At 42.7% G+C, this 23,489-nt stretch overlaps 1 protein-coding gene across 1 annotated transcript in view; it reads left to right on the top strand.

Moving 5' to 3' along the window:
* The first annotated feature begins 7,990 nt into the window (after nt 1–7,990).
* lars2 (leucyl-tRNA synthetase 2, mitochondrial) overlaps nt 7,991–23,489 on the top strand; it is a 28,061-nt gene continuing 12,562 nt past the window's right edge. Inside the window, exons 1-8 of the mRNA XM_030102736.1 lie at nt 7,991–8,130; nt 11,079–11,323; nt 12,768–12,899; nt 18,750–18,841; nt 18,918–18,978; nt 19,071–19,160; nt 19,464–19,607; nt 22,527–22,634. Coding sequence (XP_029958596.1) covers nt 11,090–11,323; nt 12,768–12,899; nt 18,750–18,841; nt 18,918–18,978; nt 19,071–19,160; nt 19,464–19,607; nt 22,527–22,634 — 861 coding nt within the window. The 5' untranslated portion in view covers nt 7,991–8,130; nt 11,079–11,089. The remainder of the gene's footprint in view (nt 8,131–11,078; nt 11,324–12,767; nt 12,900–18,749; nt 18,842–18,917; nt 18,979–19,070; nt 19,161–19,463; nt 19,608–22,526; nt 22,635–23,489) is intronic.

Genomic DNA, 23,489 nt, shown 5'->3' with positions numbered 1-23,489 from the left:
GATGACTGCCAGACAAGCTCACACATAAGAACAGGGTTCAGTGCCTTGCTCAAGGACCCATCCACACACAATGGGATGGGGAATAGACCCTCCAACCTCGGGACAGGAAGACGACCAACAGTGTCTTAGCAGCCCTTCACAGTCAAGCCGATATATCCCCTTTTTTCTGCCATTTTCACGCTCATCACTTCTCCTAAATCTGACACAAGATAATACAATTCAGAGCAAGAGCGTCAAACCTGTAAAAACTCAAATTAACACTTCTCTGACCTGTTTCAAAATAAAACGTGGACGCTGTCGTCTTCAGAGGGCGCAGAGCCGTGATATTTCCCTTGTTCCTCACTCTGTCTTCCTTTCAGTCTGAGCCATGAGACAACATCCTCGTTTGTCAATCACTTAATGGTTCAAGCATCCTGCCTTTTGGAAACTGCTTCTTAACGGGGGATACAGCTTAGAATGAATAATTAATGTAGCTTCTTATGTATATACCATATAACAATGTATATACAATGCATCAGAAAAGACAATAAGCTGTTGACAGAATGGGGCCGTTGACCAGATATGAAATCGAGATGAATTATTCTGTTTCATCTTGGCAGACAGAGAAAAATGAATGCCACTTGTATTAGCCGTTTTTTTTCTCCCCCCCTGTGCTCTTTAAACGGCGTAATTTGCTCTACAGGCCTGCCTCTGTGTATTTGATGTGAGGGCCAGCGAAAGTGAAGGATGCTTTGGCCTCAATTTGCACCTGAAAGCCCCCCGTCCCCTCCTCTTTGTTTAATTATGGCGGCGCGTTCTGCTCGGCCCCTTTTTTTTCTTTAAAACAATCATGTAGTTGTTTCTCTCTCTTTTCTGCTCACTCTGACATCTCTCTAGTGCTTGCAAACACTCCCACACGTTTTCCAAATGCTGGTCCCTCCGCATCAGATACGCTCCAGACAAAGTGCTGGTGAACAGAGCAAGGAAATGTAAATGACTTTCTTGTTCATTAATTATGCTATAAAAATGTAAATTGCTTTGGTGACAAAAAATGCAAATGGACTAAGATAAAAGTGTTTCAAAGAGGGGGGGAAAAAAAATGGATGGAAGATTTATTTTCTCCAAATGTGACTCTTTATTGAGGAAGCTGAAAGAAGCGTCTCCTGGCTGGCCTTCATCAGCCCGGCGCTCGATCTCACTCCGTTAGTCTGGCTGGCTTCATTAGGAGTTGGGGATTGGTAATGTGTGTCCTTGTCGTCAGAGGGTAAATCTCTTGTTTTATATCTGAGCCTGTTGAATCCTCTATCTGTCTCCAGCAGTCCTGTCATGCCACCAATCACTGCCAGGACTTATCACCACGGCAACAAAACTCCAGAGAAGCAGGGAAGCGGCGGCGCGTCGAGGAAAATACACGTTTTGTCTGGATGGTATACTAATAACATCTTTATTACGACTGTCATGTGTGTTGTTACCGCCGAAGATCAGAACAGATTGAAATATCCATCACAGCGTTGTGTTCAAAAGCAATCCGGGCCAAACGGCGGGTCAGATCGCATCAGACCGCAGTTTGTGTCTCATCCATTTCATCTGGGACGAAGCAAACTAAATCACAGCCATGAAAGCAAACAATGTCCATGATGTGGTAAAGATATTACAATCACAGTCTAAATGTTAGAAGAATTCAGAGAGATGAAATGACATGCAGGCATCATACTGTATTTATTTTGGTTTGTTTGTTTGTTTGAAATGAGTCAGAAAGCGAGCGTGTTTGAATGGTTTCATTTGTTGAGGCAAGGGATTCAGGTCAGCTGATCTTGGTTCAGTGAAACGAGTAGAATCGTTTCAGTACTGTCATTGTAACTTAAAGGTGCCGTAGGCAGGATTTTGCTAGTCAATGCTAATTTTTCTGTGTTTTCTTTGGATTAAATGTTAGAGTATCCATTGATAATCCTTTAGGAGTGCAGCATAACTGCACTACCGCGAGGGCGCAGCATTTCCATCTGTCTCTGTTCTGAGCTGAAAAGGAATCTCGACAGCTCCAGGTATCTTTGACCAATCAGAAGAGCCCATGAGGCTCTAACCGTGATTGGTCAAGGGGCGTTAGTTGCATGTTCTTGTGGGAGGGGCTTAACTTGCCTAAGGGCGTGATGTCAGAGAAAACAGGACAGGATTGGCTGTGCTGGGTTTCAAATCGCCATCTTAGATGGGTCAAATCGCCATCTTGCTTAGGTAAGCCTAAGCAAGATGGCGGAGATGCCGAATCCTGCCTACAGCACCTTTAATACGCACATGACAAGTTATTTTCACTTGGAATAAGACAAATAAGGAGTTCATCCTTCATTTGGAGGGCCATGACACCTTTTATCTTTCAAAAAGTTTAGCTTACTCATCATCATCATTTTATCTGTGTGTCATGTTTAAATACTGTATGTTTTCAAATGTTTCCGTCTCTTTTTGTTTTTGTCAATCGCCTGTGAAACGCCTGCATTTAAACTGTACAATATAAAGAGGATAAACTGATTGATGTAGTTATAGCCGTCATCGTGTTCCTTTTCTTTATTCACATTGCGTGCCTCCATTAAAGTGACTCTTCACGAATCCCAGAAAAATTCCTCAATCATCTGACAGTGGCTCTGTAAAGCCGCCGCTGTCTGAAGCAGCTCTTCTCCCTCCTGTCAGCTGCTGCAATTCACTGAGTCTTTGTAATTTGCTACGAGCTTCAATATGAAAGGTGGTTCAACATTTTGCTGCTTTGCATTATGGGATCTACAGTATTTGACCTTCTTGGAGTTTGGTGCAAAATAGTAAAAACCTGTACATCTGTTTTTATTTTTTTTTTCCTATCTAGACAACAGTACTGAAAGTAAAAAAAAGCCATCAGGTGGTACTCTTCCTCTACATTTCTTGATTATTTTTTTATTAATGCGCTCTTGTGCGAGCAACGTTTTACGCCACATGACTGATGAGTTAAATTAAACACGAGACGACTCCCGGTAATTGAACTCATAGCAGGAAGCTGGTGTGAGTGGAAATTACAGCAGTAAGTACTAATCAGGACCGTCGCAGATGTTTTGGACATGTGAACTGTTTTTAATAAACCGGCACATGACAAAATCTTCCATGTCAAAGTGAACAGGTCAAATTGGTGCGAAAATTTGAATTTTTTTTTTTTTTTAAAGGATTGGAGTAGAAAAAAGTAAAGAAATGGTCACCCTTCCAGCTGCTGCCAAAATAGGCCTTACACTGAATTATTCAGTCACGAGCTTCGCTATCGACCAGTTATTTACTGCTCAATGTGCGATTCAGTCTTAACTTCATTATTTGCCTTTAAATGACTGCAATTATAACAGGCACACGCACACAGGAAGAAGTATAATTTCAACCCGAGGGCACAAGATGAGGATTTGGAGACGCATCGGACGGATTTCTTAATCAGATTGCCACCCCGGGCAGAGCCGAGGCTGGCAGGAGAGCACGTATAACTCTACTGAGAGCTGTGGATTAGAGGCAGTGAGGATTCCTGCACTAATTACAAGCATTAATTGCTAAGTGGCTTCACTAAAATCAGGCGAAGTGAACGGGGAGACATAACAAATGTGTATTTTGTAGAACAGCTTGTCTCTTCTCATCCAGCGGAGTACAGAAACGAGGGCAGGACGGATTGGTGGAGACGGAGAGCTCCCAACAGACCGCTGGAGACCTGGTTCCAGAGCTCCTCTTCTCCTTTGCACTACCATGCTTCCTCTGGAAGGCGTCGGTCTTCCACGAGAGCCGATAAGTAAAGGACACGCGGGACTGTCAATGTGAAATAAGCCGCGGAAATAACATCACACTTATCAGGCTCCCCCCGAACCTCGGCCAGCGGCGTGCAGAGGCCTATCAGCCATCTTCCCCCCTTCGGTCTCCGGGAGCCGAGATGGTGTGAGATTGCTTCTCCCGTGGCGCCACGGGCCCACTTCTCATTGATGCGGATTGTGAATCACACGCCCGTTCACGAAAAGGTCACCTTGGACAGGTAAAGACAAGTCAGCCTCCGACTCCCCTCATCTGCTTTCCGGCGGACGCGCCGCTGCCCTGGCAGCTCCGTGTGGTCGTTTGTCATCTGGTTCTCTGCTGGTGAAAGGCAATCGTCCTCCGAAACGGGGGAGAGGGGATGATTACCATGGGTTGTTTGTCACTGTGAAAACAAGGAGGCAGAAGTGGGGGCAACAAAGAAAAAAAAAAAAGAAGGAGGATGATTGGTTGCTTTCTAAAGTAATTTGTTTGAAAAACTACTCAGGGACTGCTCATTCCTGAGATGGCATTATAAATACACAACTTTAATCCAGCCAGGAATAACTCATTAAAAAGACTTTGCTCTTAAATTGAGAAACGGATGCCATGAAGTTTTTTTTTTTGAAACGTTAATTAGAGAAAAAATATAAAGAAGTGGCGCGCTGAGACAAAACTGGCAGCTAGAAAGAGGACGAGACTTTCACAGAACCGATTCCATGTTTGATACCAGTGGGCTGTTTCTCCACAGATTTCCTGCAATAAACTGGCTTTGTTCCCTCAGAGACGCCCTGAGGACAGCAGGCCTCCATCTGCTCCTGTTATATCACACCTATCATTATTACTTAAGTGTCACATTATGGGATGGAGGGGGGGGTTACATTGGTCAAAATACACTGACCTGGAGCTGCACATTTCACTCTAAAAGCAGTTAGATGTCTTCATCAATTTTGGAAAAACAATATTTTCTTTTGGGATATTTGACCCCTTCATTTATTTCCAGTGTTTACTGGAAGCCAGCAGACACCACAGCACTGTCAACTCATGCGTTCTGGCACATCTGCACCAAGTGCATCATTTCATGTGATTCATAAATCTCATTGCTAAAGGGCTCTCACATTCACATCCAACCGTTCTGCTGACCAGTCGCCACTGTAGGGTCCCGGATCAATGCCCTTTGACCCCCAGCTGATCTGTAGATCTGCACTGCAGCGGCTCACTGAGTCTAGGATGTGCAGCTGAGGTTAAAGGTCAACAGGATGAGTTGAATGTAAAGAAATGAATTTCTCAAGGGGATCAATAGTTTTTAAAAGCAAAAGGAAAAAGTAATTTGTTAGATTGGATACCATATCATTATTTTTCCCCCTTTGTAGTTGTAACTGACACGAACCCTTCATTCAACCAGTTTTCATTTATGCGTTTTTGTTGATCAGATTGTTTCAGATTGAAAAGTCAGTGTCAGGTTTTTGCGGAGAGCGCCCAAAAAGGCTGTCTCTGATTTTAATGTTCAGCTCAGTAACAACAGCTTCTTAATTGTTCAGTTTTTGTGTTAATTTCTCCATCTTGTTTTGTGTTGCCTAATTTAATGGTGTGTCTTTAATGAAAAAGATTGATAGCAGTTTTTCATTTTTCACTGTCAACATTAATATTTGGTTGTACATGTCGCCACACTGTTCTCTTAAACAGAGTTTTTTTAGTGCATTCGGTGATAAATTCATCAGAATTCTGTGCAAAACAGGAACATAGTGTTCTAAAACACCCACAATAATGTCTCAAAAGTGAAATCAAAGCTATAGAAGTCCCAATCCTGATTTTCAAAAACTCATCAAATTCACACAAAGCTTGATTTAAAGTGAAAAATGTTCGTCAATTTAAAACTTCATATCAGCTCATTTTGATGTTGAATACAGACAAAAAAAAAGCACATTTCCCTCATCCTACAATGTGGAACGAGGCCTAATCAGAACAAATCATGGTGTTCTGACCTCTGTGGTTCCTGCTGTGATGAGGTTTTGTGCTTCGGTCATCAGATGACTCAATCCGGCTCTGCTTCCTCTCCACGACTCCATATCTGGTCCAGTTCAAACAACGCTGACTGTCAACAGGGAGGCACTCCAATAAGGCCTGACCGGAAAAATGTGACCTTCAAGCTGAGCTTTTATGGGCCTCCTTTTCTCTGCATCGCATGGTGAAACCCACTTTGGTCAAAGTCGCCTTGTAAAACACAATAGTGATGAAAGTGTTTTGAATTGCAGACAAACTGATCGGGCATCCATTGGGGAGCCTCTGGTGGGAGTCAGGGTCTCCTCTGCCGTTTAAGTCTGCCATACGGCGGCAGGACGGCGCGAATCCCCAGGTTTAGCCGACTGACGTCAGACAAAGGAACTTTCTTTATCTCCTGCTAATGATGTCGCACCCCGCTTTCCTCTCAATGACTTTGACTTCTTCCCTTCTTCATTACTTCTGTCTGCATGTCAGATCAAAGGTGAGAACCACAGGGAGAGCTCTCCGAATAAAGAAGAAAAAAAAAGAAAGGCTGGTGAGATTCTGCCTCCTCTTCTCCCTCCTCAGTGCCTCTCCGCTCTGTGATGAAGCTGAGAGCGAGTCGAGGTGCTATACCACTCAGCAATCGCTTTACGCTGAAAACTGGCATCAAAGCAATCGCACTGCACTCAGAAATCACATATAATGAAAGCCCCTCCGGAGGATCGGGCACTTGAAGCGCTGCCGGCGGTGAATCTGTGTCACAGAATTATTTCAGTGGAGTGTTAATGGCAAGCCTCCCTGTGTGGACATGATTATTTAATGATTTGAGCTGATTACTTTGGTTTGAGTAAAGTTTGACCCCCCCAAAATATAAAATAAAACGCACTTTCAACAAACAAACAAGTAGGTTAGACAAGAAAGTTCAACTTTTTGGTCCTGAATTAAAGATCAAATAAGATCAAGGCAAGATGTCAGGCACCCTTCACAAGGACGACTTCATTTGTGCTCAATGAAGTTTTAAAAATGCTTCACAGATCAACAGACATCCATTAATAAGGAAGCATCACATTTCCACAAAACAAGAAACGTCTCCCGCTATTCAGCCATCAGACTTATTTTTCAAACCTGGAGTATAAATCATTTGTCTTGTTGGTAAACTGTTATAAATATGTGGAGACTGAAAGGCTCTCCGCCTTCCTCAGAGGCATTAGGGGCCATTTGGTGTGTGTTTGTGGCTCTTTATGTTCTATTTAATGGACTTCAAATGGACTTCACTTTTACAGTGGCTTTTCTCCACTTGCGTCATTTGAAACTCTCTCTCTCTCTCTCTCTCTCTCTCTCTCTCTCTCTCACACACACACACACACACACACACACACACACACACACACACACACACACACAATGAAGAGGCGTCGTTGTGCTTTTTGGCTGTGATTTTGCATGTTTTCTGGTTAGTTTTTTTGCCTTAAAAGTGTATTTGGCATGCGTTGTTCATTTTATTATTTGTGCCAGTCTGAACTTATTTTTTTCATCATAATGTATTCCTTTGTGAAAGTTTTATATCTTCTCATTGTGATCATTTTTTTTTTGTTAGAGCTGCATCCATTTACATAATGCCTGTTTCTTGATGTTATATACCTGTAGATATTTGGGATCTTTTCTATCATTTTATCTCACTTTTCTGTTGTTTTTGTCTTTATGCTTTGAGCCACTGTGCATGTCTTTGCGTTTGCGTGTTTTAGTGACTGTGCCATATTTCCGGCCAGTTTTAAATCACTTTGTAGTTTCTGGGTATCTTTGCTTGTCTCTTTTTGATATTTCCGGACAGTGTCTGACAGATCTATTCGTTAGTATCTGAACTCCTTTTCGTTTTTTATTTGTGCTATTAAATTTGCATTATTGAGCAGCTACCACCAGTCTTTGTGTCTGTGGAGGAAAGGTTGGGTTAGGAGATAAACAAACTGGACTTTCATAAAAAATAAATAGAAAAGAGGACTTGATTATTGCATTTTTCACTGAAATGAGCAGTGAAGCCCGGAATGTGACATTTAGGTCATCTTAGTGAACACAAATTGCAAAATAAAACTCACTTTATTGAGAAAGGTTTTCAAAAAGAGTTAGGGAGCAAGCATTTTGAGAAGGGTGAAGCAATGACTAAATTAAATCCTGCCTCTTTTTTTCTTTTTCACTACATTTTGTCTATTGTCGACGTGAGGGTGTTAATAAAGATTATTGAAATCCAAGATGGCGGCGCCCATCATGAGACAGTGATATGGAGAGACAGGTCATTTACAGCCTTTTTTAGCGCACGGAGGAATATTTTTGACATGGATTATTGTTTTTATCACTTCGTGGTATTAACTCGGAAAGAAAGGAGCAATAAAGTAAACTGTAAGTACAGCCAGAAAGACATTATTTTCGTTCACGTCCTCTAGTTGACATGTAGAACCAGTCAGTCAGGAAGAAGCTTTAACAAGCTTATCTCCTGCAGACTCAAAACTTCATTGGTCAGTATTTTGTTTGCTCGTAATAAACGAGTCTTTGATTGTCTTTGTTGGTAAACTTTGACAACTCCTGTAATATAAATGAAATTAAGATATTAAACGTCCTTCCTTGTACAGGATGACTTAATACTGCACGTGGATGTTGGGTGAGCTGAATAAACAACTAGAATTAGAAATTAATTCTGTTCCTCCAATCACAATTTCTTTATGTGATGTTATTATTCATTGCCATTATTTTACTTGTCATGTGATGCAACTGTATTTGTTGTATTGTCTATTGTGCTATGCACTGCCTTTAACATTACATGTCTTTCTTTTGTCCACTTCAAACGAACGTTATGTTATATTTTATATAATTTTTTAATTGCGATAATTGTATAAAAATCTTGGAAGGCTGAGTAAAAGCTTGGAAGATAAACATTCATGTAAGATGCTTGAAAACTCTTGTTTTTTTGTCTGTACTGTTAATGTAACTAAAATATATTTTATTGGTCTTTCGTCGAGGAATACATGCAGTTTTTCATGAACTGGCCTGTTTTTGTTATTATTGTACATTCTTGTTTTAACTTCTTTATTGTATAATTAGTGCTTGCTTTGCCTGTATTTTCCGTACACAGTTCATTTTGGTATTGAGTAAACAGTAACAAGTCCTAGTATAAACAGCAAATTCTGTAATCAGCTGCATGTCTAAAGGCCTTTTGTTATTTGCAACTTTTCTGTATTTCACAGTTTTACCTATCCAAGCAAATCAGACTGAGATTTGCTTCCAAGATTGATGATTAATAGGCAACTTATGTGTTGGTAATGCTGTTATGGTGATGTTTTTTCCTTTTTAAATGACTTTTGTCAAAGGTGTAAGGGTCAGGTAGTATGTAGCATGTGTGTTGTCATGTGTTTAAATTTTCATTTTCAGTGTGTATGAATATTTTATAATGTGAATGTGACGTTTCACCTGACTTTAACAGGAAATAATTATAATATTAATACCCCAAACTCAGGGACATAATCTTCTACCTTCTCTCAATTTTGTATTACGTCTTTATAACAGGTAATGCATGTTCTTGTTTACATTTTAATATTGCTATAGTTGTTTAAACATTTTTACCCCCCCAAAAAATATTAAAATGATCATTAAAAAATGCAAATATTTTCACTGAGTGAACAGTGCTTTAGTTGCTGTGTTAAATAAAACAATAAAAATGTGTTTAAAGAATAAAGCATCTTAAATAGGACACTCATGTCAACTTTTCCTGCTTTTTTTATAACTTTGCAAAGTACAGACCTGACCTCCTTTCAGACCTGATATGGACAGTGTGACTCCCCCTCCAGACCCAATCTGCATACACCCAGAGGAGGTTGTTTGCATAAGTTTCCAGTGACTCTTCATGGGAGACACGCGAATGGATGAGTCTGGTTTCCATGGAAACATTATCTCAGTCCTTCGCCACAGCCCACTCACTCCGAGATGTGCACTGTCTTGAGTGCACGGCTCTCCCGGCCTCAGCCTGAGGGAGGAGCATTCGACGCTGTGACAAATAGAATGGAATAGAATAGAATAGAAAAGAACCACTTTATTAATCCCAGAGACAAGTTCTTTAAATCAGTAGTTTAATTTCCATTTGAGGGACTGTAGTAAGAGGAGTAAAAAGAAAACAGGAGGGAAAGACTTTCCTCAAAGCAGGTGGGTGGAGGAGAGGAATGTTTTACATTCATGTGATTAATAAGGCTGATAGTGATTTCACAGAACAGTTTTGTTGAGGACAGATTGCTATTTTGATGCTGAGATTTGAGGTTACAACTCACAAATGAAAACATTTTCTCTTAATCCCTGCAGTATTCTAGTATTAAAGAATTCTGAGTAACCTTTTCAGTGAGTCCTCCACCGCTGCTTCAGATAAACAGTCATATTTATTTACCTAATTTCCATTGCCATGTCCTTCTAATGTCAGGGAGGGAGGATCACCGCTCCGTCCGCTCGGCGGTTATAAAGGTCTCACTGTCTGAGCTCCAGATGCGTCACTGCTGTGAAATTATTCTCTCGACAGGTCAGGTTAGCAGCAGTTGTCCTCCACAGCCAAGGATGGAGAGATGGTACGAATGTCTCAGGTTACCTTGGAAACTGTGTTTATGTACACACAACTGCGTGTGTGGTTGTTCTGAGTGAAAGACACTTTAAGGTCAAACAGTTTTTCTTACATACGTTTCTTTACTAACTGGCCTACTTTAAGTCATAGGAGAGAACTTATTTGTACAGAAATAGCCAACAATCAAGAGACTGCTTAACTATTAGCTTGTTATCCAGGATCTTCCTGTTTTGGGATTGTATAATCAGCTGTTGAAGCTTTCCCTCGCTGATGTCCCGAGGCAGCTGGAGCTCCTCCGCACATCATTCTCACCTCTGTGGCGGCGTTTCAGTCAGAGGGACCGGTCCAGAACCTCACAGTGAAGCTGAGCCGCAGTTACATCATGCTCAAATCTGACTTCACACCACCATGGTGTTGTGTGAGTGACGCCGTGTGAAGAACACAGAACTGCCAAACAGCAGCAGTGAGGAAAAAACATCCTCACTGTCACTCAGGCTGTTGGTGACAAGTGAACTCATCAGTGTGTCGATCCAGATCATCTCACAGCATTAAAACTGGAGAGGAACAAACTTTTTGGTGCATGCATGTAGAAATATCAGCAAAATACAAATTAAAGTTAAGAAGAGATTTTCACCTTGTTGGGCTTGGTGACTTTCTCTTGCAGTTTGCATGTTCTCCCTGTGTGCAGGTGGGTTTTCTTCAACAGATCAACCCAGTTACCTCCAGCTTCCTGTTTTTCTTTGTGTTTCAGGAGGCGCAGTCATGCAGGTGTGTATGAGACGGCTGGCTCTTTACCCCCTGCGTGCAGCTGGGGCGAGCCGAGGCAAAGGGACCCTCCTGTGCGTAGCGGCCCGCCACCTGTCGCCCGGCGCACGCACCCTGTTCAGCGAGACCGGGGTGTGGGAGCGAGACTACCGGACCGAGACCAGACACAAAGTGGAACAATGGTGGCACCCGCGGATCATGGCACAGTGGCAAAAGGACGCACAGGCAGAGGTGAGCGCAGCTTTTACTCTTTTACCACTAAAGCTTTAATCATACAAGTCAAAATGCAAGTTGATTTTTGCACTAGTTTTCTTCTCTTAATGTTTTCATGCGACTCTTTCAATCCCGTCCTACTTTTGATAAACTTGGATGAGCTCACTGCTGCACCACGTGGCCTCTGATCGTCATCTGCCCCCAAACATCAGAAAATAAATGAAGCTGCCTTTTCAGAGCCAAAGTCTTCAGAAGTTTGCTTTCAAAGCACAGGATACAGCTGCAGATATTCATATATGCAAATGTTTTGGCGTTTTTAGTCCAAAAATAATTTAAACAAATATGAAAATAGTCGCAGATTAATGCGCTGTCACTCCACAAAAACTCAGAAAGAAGGTTGTGGAGAAACATAAATGGGTGCTGATATGAGTGGCTGATGTCTGCAGAAATGATTGCAAATTGGCGTACAGTTCTGTTCACACACCAGTGTGTAATCAGGCTTCTCCTGCTGCCTGTAGAAGTTATGTCACAACCTAAACAACCAAAAGCTCTCTGACTGGTAAACGCCCCATTTCACACACTGTGAAAGCAGCAGCCAGGACTGATTAAAAAGTTGAATTCGCAGCTCCGCTGTACTTGGAGACCTTTTCCACTGTGAGAACCAGTGTTTTTTTTTTGTTTTTTTTTTAAGTGATGTGTGAACATATGTATCACCTCAACAGTGTATGATCTACAAACCAAACATTATGACTGCTGAATTTCCATCTTTGTTTCTCAGTGGTAAACTATTTGCTCTGTGAAACTGTTTCATGCAAATCTGTATACAACTGAAGCACTTCAAATTTTGCTCGTGCTAACACGTTGATCGACAGTGACGCCTCAATCCAAACGATCCTCTGGACTATTAGCGGCGCTTGTATTTCCTCTCGGGCTCTGCGCTGCGGCTGATTATGGAGCCTAATGGTGGGACGGCGTGGCTTCCTCGGACACGCCGACAGTGATTTAGTGCTTTCGTGACGAGACCCTGGTCCTAATTAATTTATTGAAAAATTCATGACTCAGGTTTCCTGTAATCACGTACGGCCGGGTGTAACCAGTACTTGCTCCGTTGCCGTGACAACAGTGTTGCGACTGTAAACCATTTATAATCCGCTCCGGCGCCATTTAGATTCTGACACCGTAATCAGCCGCTGTGAGCCTCATGCAGTTGTACAGCAGAAGTCAGTCTGAGTTCCCTCTGCCCCGTGCGGGATGAGTTATTATTCCTGTCCTGACCCCATCAGTTTAATGCTCTCTGTTATTCAGCGCTCATTCAAAAGCCTGACTGATAATGGAGAGAACTTTACCCTGCTCTCTCCTATTGTGGCCTCTCAGGATTAATATCAAGCTCTCTCTCAAATAGTTGTTTATATATATAATATTTATTTATTTTTCTTTTTACTGTTTTCCTGGTTCTTCCCAGAACTCCAACAGAAAGAAGTTTTATGTCCTCTCCATGTTTCCGTACCCGTCGGGGCGACTGCACATGGGCCACGTTCGAGTGTATACCATCAGCGACACCATCGGCCATTTCCAGAGAATGAGAGGTCATCAGGTACGTCTGCTTTTAGCGTGTGTGTGTGTGTGTGTGTGTGTGTGTGTGTCTGTTCTGTCTCTCTAAAAACAGGCCGGGTCGACACACTGAGCTCTTCCAGCAGCACCACAGGTCCATTCACCTGCCTGGTGCTGCAGGATCCTGCCGTCATGCATGAAAACGGGCTGTCTCTCAGTGACGCCTGTACAGAAGAGAGCACTGTTCACATTTTAAAGAGCACCTGTGAAAAATGAAGCAAAACAAAACCTGTTATGTTTTTGGGAGCTGTAATTATTCATAATGTACCTGCTCTTAGAGACTCAGTGGGAAAAGTTTCTTTTAAAGTCAAAACTGGTTTAAGCAAAACTCTAAATAGATTTTAAACATAACAGTTTAAAGCGGCGATACAAAATGGAATGGAGCAGTGTAAACACATTCAAACACTATAAATTGTAATTTTAACAAACTGTACTACACACGACAGCATTGGATGAAGGCTTTTTGTTCACAGCACACTGGGACTTTATGAGCAGCCTCATAATGCGAATGCAGCCATTGTAATGTCATTATTGAGCGCTGTTTTCTATCTAATAAGAAGCCTTTAATTCATGGAAAGCTGACCGACTGCTTCCGCGTTTCATGGTTTACCAGGAACATTATAAACAACATTTAATGCAGACAGGAGCAGGGACGCCGCAGTAATGGTAGTTTCCTCAACGCAGTTCCCAGGAAGGCACTCCCTTTGTAGATACTTTCTGTAAATGTTTTTTTCAATGCCGCAGACTGAGGAAGGGGAGAGAAATGGAAAAGCGGGGCTGCATTAGAAGTTCAAAGCTTTCATTTGTGATTGGCTCATTGTTGAAGTGACAGGAATGTACAATGGAAGTTTTAGTGTAGAATAGATGTAACCTTTAAACTCGAGATCTCACCCGTGAAAAATGTCCTCGAGCAATTATAATGCCTGATACTAATTGCATGCGTCATTTACATGGTGCTAGTAATGATATCGGCCCCCTTTCCTCTTTTAAACAGCCTCCATTCCTCTTTGCATGAATTAAACATGGCGAAGGAAAAAGAAACCCGTCGAGAGTTTAGTTCAGATTGACATGACGGCATCACACATCGCTGCAGATTTGTGAATAACACCTTCCCGATGCCTGTTTCAACACACACACACACACACACACACACACACACAGATCTGGTGACTGTGTCCATCTGAGCACAGTGAGTGGAAATACATCCGAGATGATGATGGAGAAAAATGTGGCGCGCAGAACATGACCCCGCTGGAAGAAGCCATTAGAGATCTGCTGCTCTGCGGCCGCAGTGAGACGGACATGGGCAGCAACAGCTGCTGGCGTTTAACTGATCTTCACACCACAAGACAATGAGGGGCCATTCCAACGCCAAGAAAAATCCCATTTACCTTAAAACCGCCATCATTGAGCTACATTCTCACTCCACTATCGGGATGAGGAAAAACTGATCAAGGCTTATTGGACCAGTGAAGATCTAAAACCCCAAACCTCACTGGTCTGTAACAATATAGGACTCGGTTAAAACACAGGAATGCAACAAAGTTTACAAATCAACTAAGAGTTCACCTGGAATTACGGTGTTGGGACTCGTGTGTTGCACAAACTCACACACACTGGAAAGTCCTGCAAATTATTTGTTAAACTGAGTTAAGAAAATATTTGCGATTTGCAAACACTGACACAAAGAAAATGCAGTCATATTATGAGATATGTTGGAAATTCCTCCAGGATTTCCATGAGATACCAGACTCCCTCGTCCTCCATTGTCCAGATTTACTGAGTCACTGCTCGGCGGAGCCGGGGCTTCTTGTCGTTAGCCGACAGAAGCACCGTCTGCCGTGGTCTCCGTCCTCCGGTGCCCATCTGCTTGGAGGGTCACCATGTTTCATCCTCACAGAGGCTCCTTTGCATAAGCAGTGATCGTCGGTTCCCGATTAGTTTCTTTTTTAATCACCGTGTTCTGCTTCAGTCCTTCTGCCCTCTCCGCTCTCAGTGAGCTGTTTCTACCACGCAGACCGCTGCTCCCTGCATGTTTTATTTTTGATTGGACCGTTTTCTGTAAGTCTCAGTAGATCAGTCATTTCTAAAATAAGTGCTCCACGTCACTCTGGGTAACACAAATCTTCCCCTTTCGTGGTTTTAATTCCAGCAAACTGCCTGTGATTGGCTGACTGGATATTTGCTTTAACATAAAGAGCGTATTTAAAACTTTTATCTTTATCACATTTTATTATTTCATAATGATAAAGGTTTATTTTTTAAACAGGATGTGTAATATAAAAACCTTGAGAGAAATCTCAGTTGAAAGACTAGAAATAACTCTTCAAACAATGAACATTTTGGTGATATTGTAATTTTTCGAGGCGCGCCAGTATCCATTCAAGGTGACAGGAGAATGTTTCAATAACAAACTTTATATAAACTGTATTTCAGATCATAGCATTTTTACATCTTCAGTAAATGAATATAAAAACATCTTCCATTGAACGTTTTCTTGAAACAATAACTTAAAAAAAAGATGATATTTAGGTTTAATTTTGCAGGGTTTTGCCCACTGACTGCTCCTTCACAGTGATAAGAGGATTTCTGTGATCTATATCGTAATAATGAAACTTATGTCTGTTAACCTCTCGCTGTTTCCAGTGAAATAGTTTGTTTCCCTCTGAAATGTAGCATATTTTGACCTGATATAACTGTTTCCCTGAGATCTCCACTTCACCACGCATGGTGTTTAATCCATTCAGAGTCGGAACACAGTTTTTATGGAAGTGCAGCTGTTATGTAATCTAACAATAAGCGGGAAAGGGCATTCTGAGAGTAGAAAATCCAGATGCGACAGCTTAGAGTAGCCAGCGTGACCCTGATTACAAAAGTTGTTTCCCGAAGAACAACATCCGCTTTCTAACTTCTCGGTGCCCACATCCCCCCCCCCCCCCCCCCCCCCCCCCCCCCCCCCCCCCCCCCCCCCCGACAGACGCTCCAGACAGCGTCTCCTTCACTCGTCTCTTTAGCTCTTCATCTTTGTTTTTTGTTTTTTTTTTTCTCTTTTTCCTTTTCTGTGCTCACTGAGAGAGAAATGAGATGAAAGCACAGAAGTGGAAGGCGTGAGCAAAATAGAGCAGAGGCATGGTGACGAGGAGACAAGGGCTGGAGAGGATCGTCGTACGGACTCTAACAGGTCTGATGTTTCAGACGAATCTGTATCCTTGGTAACTGCATGGCCCTCATTTGTACGGCCGAGCTGGATGGTATTAAGCTCGGAGAGCTCAGTGTGGCTCGCCGGTGTGACTGCTCGGGAGGAATACAGGCACACGGCGAGCACGGTACCCTCAAAACACCACTTCCATGAATATCAAGGGGGAAGAAAAGCATACATCCTGTCAGGATGTTTGCTGATTAGTAAATGTAAATGCTGGAAGTGGCGTCCTTACGGTAACAAGCGATGATGGACGGGCTATTAATGAGCTAAATAATTCGCTCTTCACTGCCAAAAAGCTAGGAAACAAGAGTCCAAGTTGGTTATGAGAGAATCGGTGCATTTTTCAGAGGCATGAGTGACAAGAGATTGTGGAAGAAGGATGTGGGAGTCCGTGATGAGTGATTTCTATGACAGTCTGTCCGCCGCTAAGCGAAACAAGTCGGTGCCAAGCGGAGATGGATCGGTGCATCCAACAGCTCGCTGGATGACGGGGAGGAACAGGAGAGCGGCGAGGCAGCGGAGTCACTCTGTTACATACGAGTGTCCGCCCACACGGCTCCAGCCACGGCTCCGCTCCACTCAGCTTTCAGATGCAGCTTCACCTGTGTGTCGGCGCGCAGCGTGGTCGTAGGTTCCTCAAAGCATGTCTTGTGCAGAAGCAAATACAGTGACAAGAGAAGTCTATTCATCTGTTGGAATTTCATATTTTGTTTGCATAGATTGGCCATAAAATATTATATGATCTGAGTCACAAGTATAACCTAATCCCAGCATGATCAATTAATTTTTACTTGTTTTGGTGGAAAAAGCAGTTCTTGTTAAATTATTTATCCAACTGAAGGTCGGAGGTTTGCTGGAGCCGATGCCAGCTGGCTGTGGGTAATGACAGAACACACTCCAGACAGGTCGACAGTCCATCACTGGACCAACACACACACACACAGACAGACAGTCACACTAACAGGAGCCCAGAGGAAATCCACACATACACACTGAAAATATGTAAACTTTGCACAGAAAGGATCTCAAAACTGAAAAAAAAGAGCTAAATGTAGTCAGGATTTTAGCATTCCTAGAGTCCAATCAATGAAATGAGTTCAGACCGCGGTGTGGAGCCGCTCTGACTTCTGAAAACATTTCAACATTTTGACAGGTATTCACACAAATCATCTGCTCCCATGAATGGAGTCTCACTCTTTTTCTTGCCTCTGCTGGTGTAAACCTTGCAGTATCGAGCTAATCCTTAAGAAGACCGAGTCACAGCAGTACAAACAACGTGCCTTTATCCACTGTCTCACTTAAAGAAGTTACATGGAGAGTCGTTCAGGTGTACTGTCTGGTAAACGTAAAGCAGATGCTAATAGCACCATTCGTAATGAGACGGCGTGAATGGAGTAGACTGTGTGCACGAAGCAGAACCGGGTTCGATTCCTGACAGATGTTGAGGGAGCGTCTGCTCCTGGGCAAGCAGTTTCCAGTCAGGTGAAACTACGTTTGTGTTTGGGGAGAGAGAAGATACACATCATGGAGTGGGAAGTCCACCAGGAGCAACAGCATTAAAAAAAAAAAAAAAAGTACTCAGAGGGGAGAAGAGGCTTGCCAGAGTTAAAGTTTCTGTTCAGGTGAGAGAAGAGTGGTTGCTGTGAGGATGGAGGCTTCAGCAGAAAGCGTTTGTGTCGCTGCAGGAGCTCAGTCTGTCAGGACACAGCTCCTTCATTACCCGTCGTTTAGTGGAATCAAACAGGGCTGCTGCATATCGACCTGGACGCTTTGATCTGAAACACAGTCCGATCAATACAACAATCCAGTGCTTGAGATCAACAGGACTTTACTTGCTGCTAATTTTATCCATAGAGACACATGTCAGCTTTGATTTTTCTCCAATTTTCAGCTTGTAAGGAGGTTGAAAGCACTAAGACTGACTCCATCAGTTTATTTTCTCTTCAAGATTTTATCAAACTACTGAAAAACTATGTGGAGGAAAATTATGTAATGATCAAACAATTGATTATTTTCTTTAAAATATATAAATGATAGTAATTTAGTGTTGGACAGTTTGATATGCAAGACTGAGTCTAAAACGCTTCCCGATGCTTAGTTTTAAAGTTGGTTTGTCAGAAGTGGCATAATAACAAAAGTTAGATTTTTTTTATTTTTGCAACATCTGTAATGAACAGTGTGAAAAGAAAGGAAACACAGCATGGACTGATGTTGATGTAGCTTCAGTAGCGATTACTCACTGCTTCATTTGTTTGTTTCTAATGATTTGCAGTTAATATCTTAATTGTATGTTTGTTTTTACACTCTGTAACACTGTCCCGAGGGCTGGATCGGACTGCCTGTTAGTCCGGTTGTGGCCCAAACTGCCAGAGGAGCTCCGGTTCACTGCATCAACTGTAAAATCACTGTTAAAGACTCAGTCTTATCTAAAGACCTTCTTGTAGTTAATTACTTGCGATACACCCTTTTTGTCCTTGGACTTTAATTACATGCACAGAGTACGCTTAACTTTATGCAGTTTTTACTGTGGTACAACACTCTAAAACACTATTTCTATTTATGTTCTGTTCAAATACATGATGTTATTATTAGTTAACTCACGCCGACTGCTATTATTATTTTCATGTGAAGGTGTTGAACCCAATGGGCTGGGATGCTTTTGGACTTCCAGCTGAGAATGCGGCCATAGAGAGAGGTCTCGATCCAGAGGAGTGGACCAAAAGGTAGACAAATCTACACCTCTGTATATCAGAAGTGTCCGTTGTTCATCCTGACCGCTGCCTCTCTCTCGCTCCTCAGTAACATCCAGGCCATGCGGGAGCAGCTGGACAGCCTGGGACTCTGCTTCAACTGGGACCGGGTGTGTTCAAAGCACCGACCAGAGACTCCAGCCGTCTGTTTCTACTTTGAGGAGTTTTCTGCTGAACTGACTCTGCCTCTCTCTCCGCACAGGAAGTGACCACTTGTCTTCCAGACTACTACAGATGGACGCAGTATCTCTTCATCAGGCTCTTTGAAGCGGGCCTGGCGTACCAGAAGGAGGTGGGAATCGCCTTCGCTCTGGAGCTCATCCTGGTTTTCCTTTGGAAGGACTAATATGATGTGCTCGTGTTTGAGGTCGCTGACTGCTACAGAAATGATTGAGGCAGCTCACCCGTCGCTCTTTTGAAGAAAATGAATCAAATGAAAAGAAGCAAGCGGGTGTAGGACCCTTTTGATTATGTGTAATGAAATGGGACGACCTTGAAATAAGCCCTCGGTCTGTCTATTAAATCCAGGCCCCTTCCTGAGCTCTGCTCTTTCTTTTCAGTGCTGTGCGTGTGTGTCTGTGTGTGCGTTATCCAGGCTGTTGTGAACTGGGATCCCGTCGATCAGACAGTGCTGGCTGATGAGCAGGTGGATGAAAATGGCTGCTCCTGGAGGTCTGGGGCTCTGGTGGAGCAGAAACTACTCAAACAATGGTTCATCAAGACGACAAACTACGCCAAGGTATCACTGCTGAAAGGATGTATGTGTGTGTGCGTGTGTGTTTGATACATATCATCCGAGTGGCTGGCCAACACCATCATGTAGACAAAAATGAGCTGCGGATCCCTCCAGAAAAACAAAAAAACAATCATGGCTGACGCTTCAGTCGCGGCAGCAGCAGCTGCAGCTGTGCGGTTCTGCAATCAGACCCCCGGTGACCGTCATCTGCAGCCTCGCGGCGTTCTATCAAAGTTGAAAGAGACCAGCGGACTCGGGGTAAGACCACCAGGTGGCCTGGCTGGCTGATGAGAAACCTCCAGGTCTGCAGCAGGGCGAATCAGGCCCTCCAGAATCGCACCAATCAGCCACGGGAAGACTGAGCGACGTGTGTTTTGCATGCAGGACCTGCCTGCTGCCAGGCGTGTGACGGTGCACGTGCTGCAGGACGCTGCACAGCGGGGAGTTTATTAGACATAAATGTGTTATTTCCATGTGGAGGCAAAAGTCAACTGACTAGAACTTTTTTTAAAATGAACCAAAAACATTGAAGCACATGAATCAATGCTCAAGGAGCCGACTAGCTTCAATCGTTATTAATTGTAGGTGATTAATTTGAAGAAAATTTTAAAAATACAGTACTGTGTAAAAGTATTTGGCATGTGTGGAAAGAAAGCTGCAAAGTTAAGAACACTTTCACAAATAACAGTGTTATTTCTTTCTTTCACCTATTAAGAAATGCAGTGCGAGAAGAGAAAAGGAATCGAGTTTATATTTGGTGTCACCTCAGTTTGCCACTTTTTTCCCACTTTATTCTCACAGTCCAACAAATACAAATCTGTATTCTCCTATTTTCAAAAGATACGTCCTTGATTTAAACATTTTGTTGGCTGTAATTCAAATACATTCAGTCCCTAATACAGTGACAAAGTTCCCAAACCCTTTGTTCCGGTTTGCGGCTGATTTTGCGGCCGGCCGCTCGGTGACGGCGTCACCGGGTCTCAGGTGCGACGCCGAAGACGCCCGTGCTCGTCCGCAGCAGAGGTGTGAGAGGAGGCGGAAGCGGCCCGCTGTGACAATGTGTTCCTGCATTTCTAATTTTCTCTGATGAGCAGAGCAGTGCGAGGGAAGGAAGGAAGAGGAATGTGTTGAGGGAAAGAAGTGAGAGAGACAGATGGAGAGGAACCAGGACCGAGTCAAAGCGGAGCTTGCCAAAAAGAAAAGGAAAAAAAAAAGCCATGTAATTGGGCTGTGATTTCCAACATGTGCATTTTGCCTGCTCGCCTCGACATGAGTCCGCGTCTGTTAGACAACATTAACCTCAGACAATATTTATTCAGTTCAGCTGTGAGTCGTTCCGTGTTGCATAATGATTGTGTGTCATTTCTTAGATGGATTTTCTTCTTCTTTTTTTTTTTTTTCCCTCTTCTCTCGCAGCGTGATAAATCATCACATGGCAGAAGCAGAGTTTTCAATTTCATGCATAATCACACTTGTTGCATTCAGACAAATTTCGCCCGCCTCTTTCGCCACGCCGACATCTAAATGATTCAAGAAGTGAGAACTCGCTGACGGTACAGCTCATTTATTTTTGTTTCACTTTTGTTCATAAACCAACAATTACAACAAGTAATTTCACTGTAATTATCATTTATACAAAATAAGAAAAAAAAACAAAACAAACAAGCCCGTCTGATGGTGCTCGACTGTTTATGTGACTCAGGAAACATTCAATCGATTTGATTCCTGACACACCTCTCTCCCTCTCTCCCTCTCTCTCCCTCTCTCTCTCTCTCTCTCTCTCGTGTACACACACTCACACTCGTCCTTGATTATCGCTATACCATGAATTTTCTCACGCTTTTTTTTTTCTTTGTTGTTGCCATGGAGACTCTTGTCCTTGCTGTTAAAAATTTCACTTGCACACTTTGTGTGCTAAAGGATATTTTGTACTCTCGCCCAGTGAACTGAAAACACTTCACTTAACTGTTATTTGCTCTTTCTGGCTTTTCCTGTCACTTAATTTCTGGTTCCGTCTCCTCTGCTCCGAGTGCGTCTCTCTCACGCTGACACACATTCGTTCGAATGTAGGTCTCCCTTTTCTGGAGCCAGTCCATAACCGACACACTCTGCAGACATGCTAGTGCCGACGACAGGCAGTGTTTATGTTTGTATTGATAACTTTCTCATGAGGTGCGGCACGCCGAGCGGCGCCACGGAAGGGATTATGGGTAATGGATTGTGGCAGGCAGAGAAGGGAAGCGAATTATAAGATCTGCAGCCTCAAACCAGCTGTGGCTTTTTGGCCCGAGCCTCGTTGATATGCATAGCTTATTTTAGTCATGTAAAAATACTGTTGGCGTGAGAAAGGGAGATGAGGAAACTGTGTACTTTATAGGCGATTGCTTTGTGTTATCCAGGTACGTAGGGTCAGTAAAGGTCACTTTTTTTTTTTTTTTTAAATAATCCTTTTTGTCTGCATAATGTGACCTGATTGGCTTTGTTGCTATGTCAAAATAAATTGCTTTGCTTTAGGGGGGGGCACACTGTGTTACAGTAAATTGAGATGGCTACATCTATTTATCCATCCGTCCATTTTCACTATAGCAACATAGCGTTACGCCGCGCTGAAGCCGATTACAGCTGACCGTAGGCGATGGGAAGGTCTCAGGTCACCGCTGCTCACATTCACAGTTTAGAGCTGCCAGTCGACCTTCAGCATGTTCAGCTGTGAGTGGAAACCGAAGGATTAACCTCTCTGACTAGTACATGCAGCAGCAGGTTACCTTTGTCTAATATTAACATTTATCTGATGAAATAAAGCATGTAAGTGTGATTTAAAAAAAAAAAAAAAGCAGAAGGGAAAACTACTTTTCACTGTGAAAAATGATTGCTTTCCAAACTTGTAAATTTGTGTTTTTGCTCCCGTCTGCCTCCGTTCAGCCGCTACTGGACGCCCTGCAGGACCTTCCGGAGTGGTATGGGGTCAAAGGCATGCAGGCCAACTGGATCGGGAAATGCACCGGCTGCTACTTCGATTTCAGACTCAAGGTGAATCCCAGCTCACTTTATAATCATTCCACATTTTCACGTTGTCTCGGTCTCCTTTCCACCAACTGCTTTCCTGTTGTGTCTTTCTTCAGCTCCTCTGCTTTTCATCTTTTTCACTCTATGCACCGATTGCTTGCTTCCGTGCCGCCCCTCTTTATTTATGTGTTTCTATTATCGAGATAAATGTTGCGAACCAGGACGTAGAAATCCTGACTTCAATCTTCATCGTCGGTGGGCGCATCCATCTGCGACTTTACCCCTTACACATTAGTTTCTATCGGCTCTTCTCAGAGACACATTTTTATTTCAAACTGAGTGGCGAAAAAAGCTCAACTAAACCACTCTCCTTGTAAAAAAAAAAAAAGGGAAAAAAAGGATTACTCAAGGCAGCGCCTTAATGTAAAAAGTCTTCATGTTCTCTAAGTACAGGATGTGAGTGTACGTTTGTGTGTGTGTTTTTGTCTCTGTGTTGAAAGAAGGCGTTTATCTGCCTGTTTGAATAATTAAAGCTTAAACCAGAGGTGGTTTAATTAATTGGGTGGCTGCTTATGTTATTTATTCATTATACATTTACAGCAACTCTTTAATGAATGAGCCCCTCAGAGAGCTGGAGATATGTATTAACGCTTTAAATATGATGTTTACTAATTGCCAGTTAAAACTGCGTTAAGTGAGTGTGTGTCATCTGTATAATATTATGGGATTATGTTACATCCTGGAGTTGTATTATGTATCACATAGATTCCAGTGGGATTTTTTTGTATTACAGTAATTTCAAATTGAGTGGTTTAAAATACGGGATTCCCAAGATTGGTGTGATTCCTTATTTGATTGAATTAAAGAAGATTTGTGTTC

Source organism: Salarias fasciatus, chromosome 11 (assembly GCF_902148845.1).
Source record: "Salarias fasciatus chromosome 11, fSalaFa1.1, whole genome shotgun sequence".
NCBI classification, from domain to species: Eukaryota; Metazoa; Chordata; class Actinopteri; order Blenniiformes; family Blenniidae; genus Salarias; species Salarias fasciatus.
This window is presented reverse-complemented; position numbering and strand designations above follow the sequence as displayed.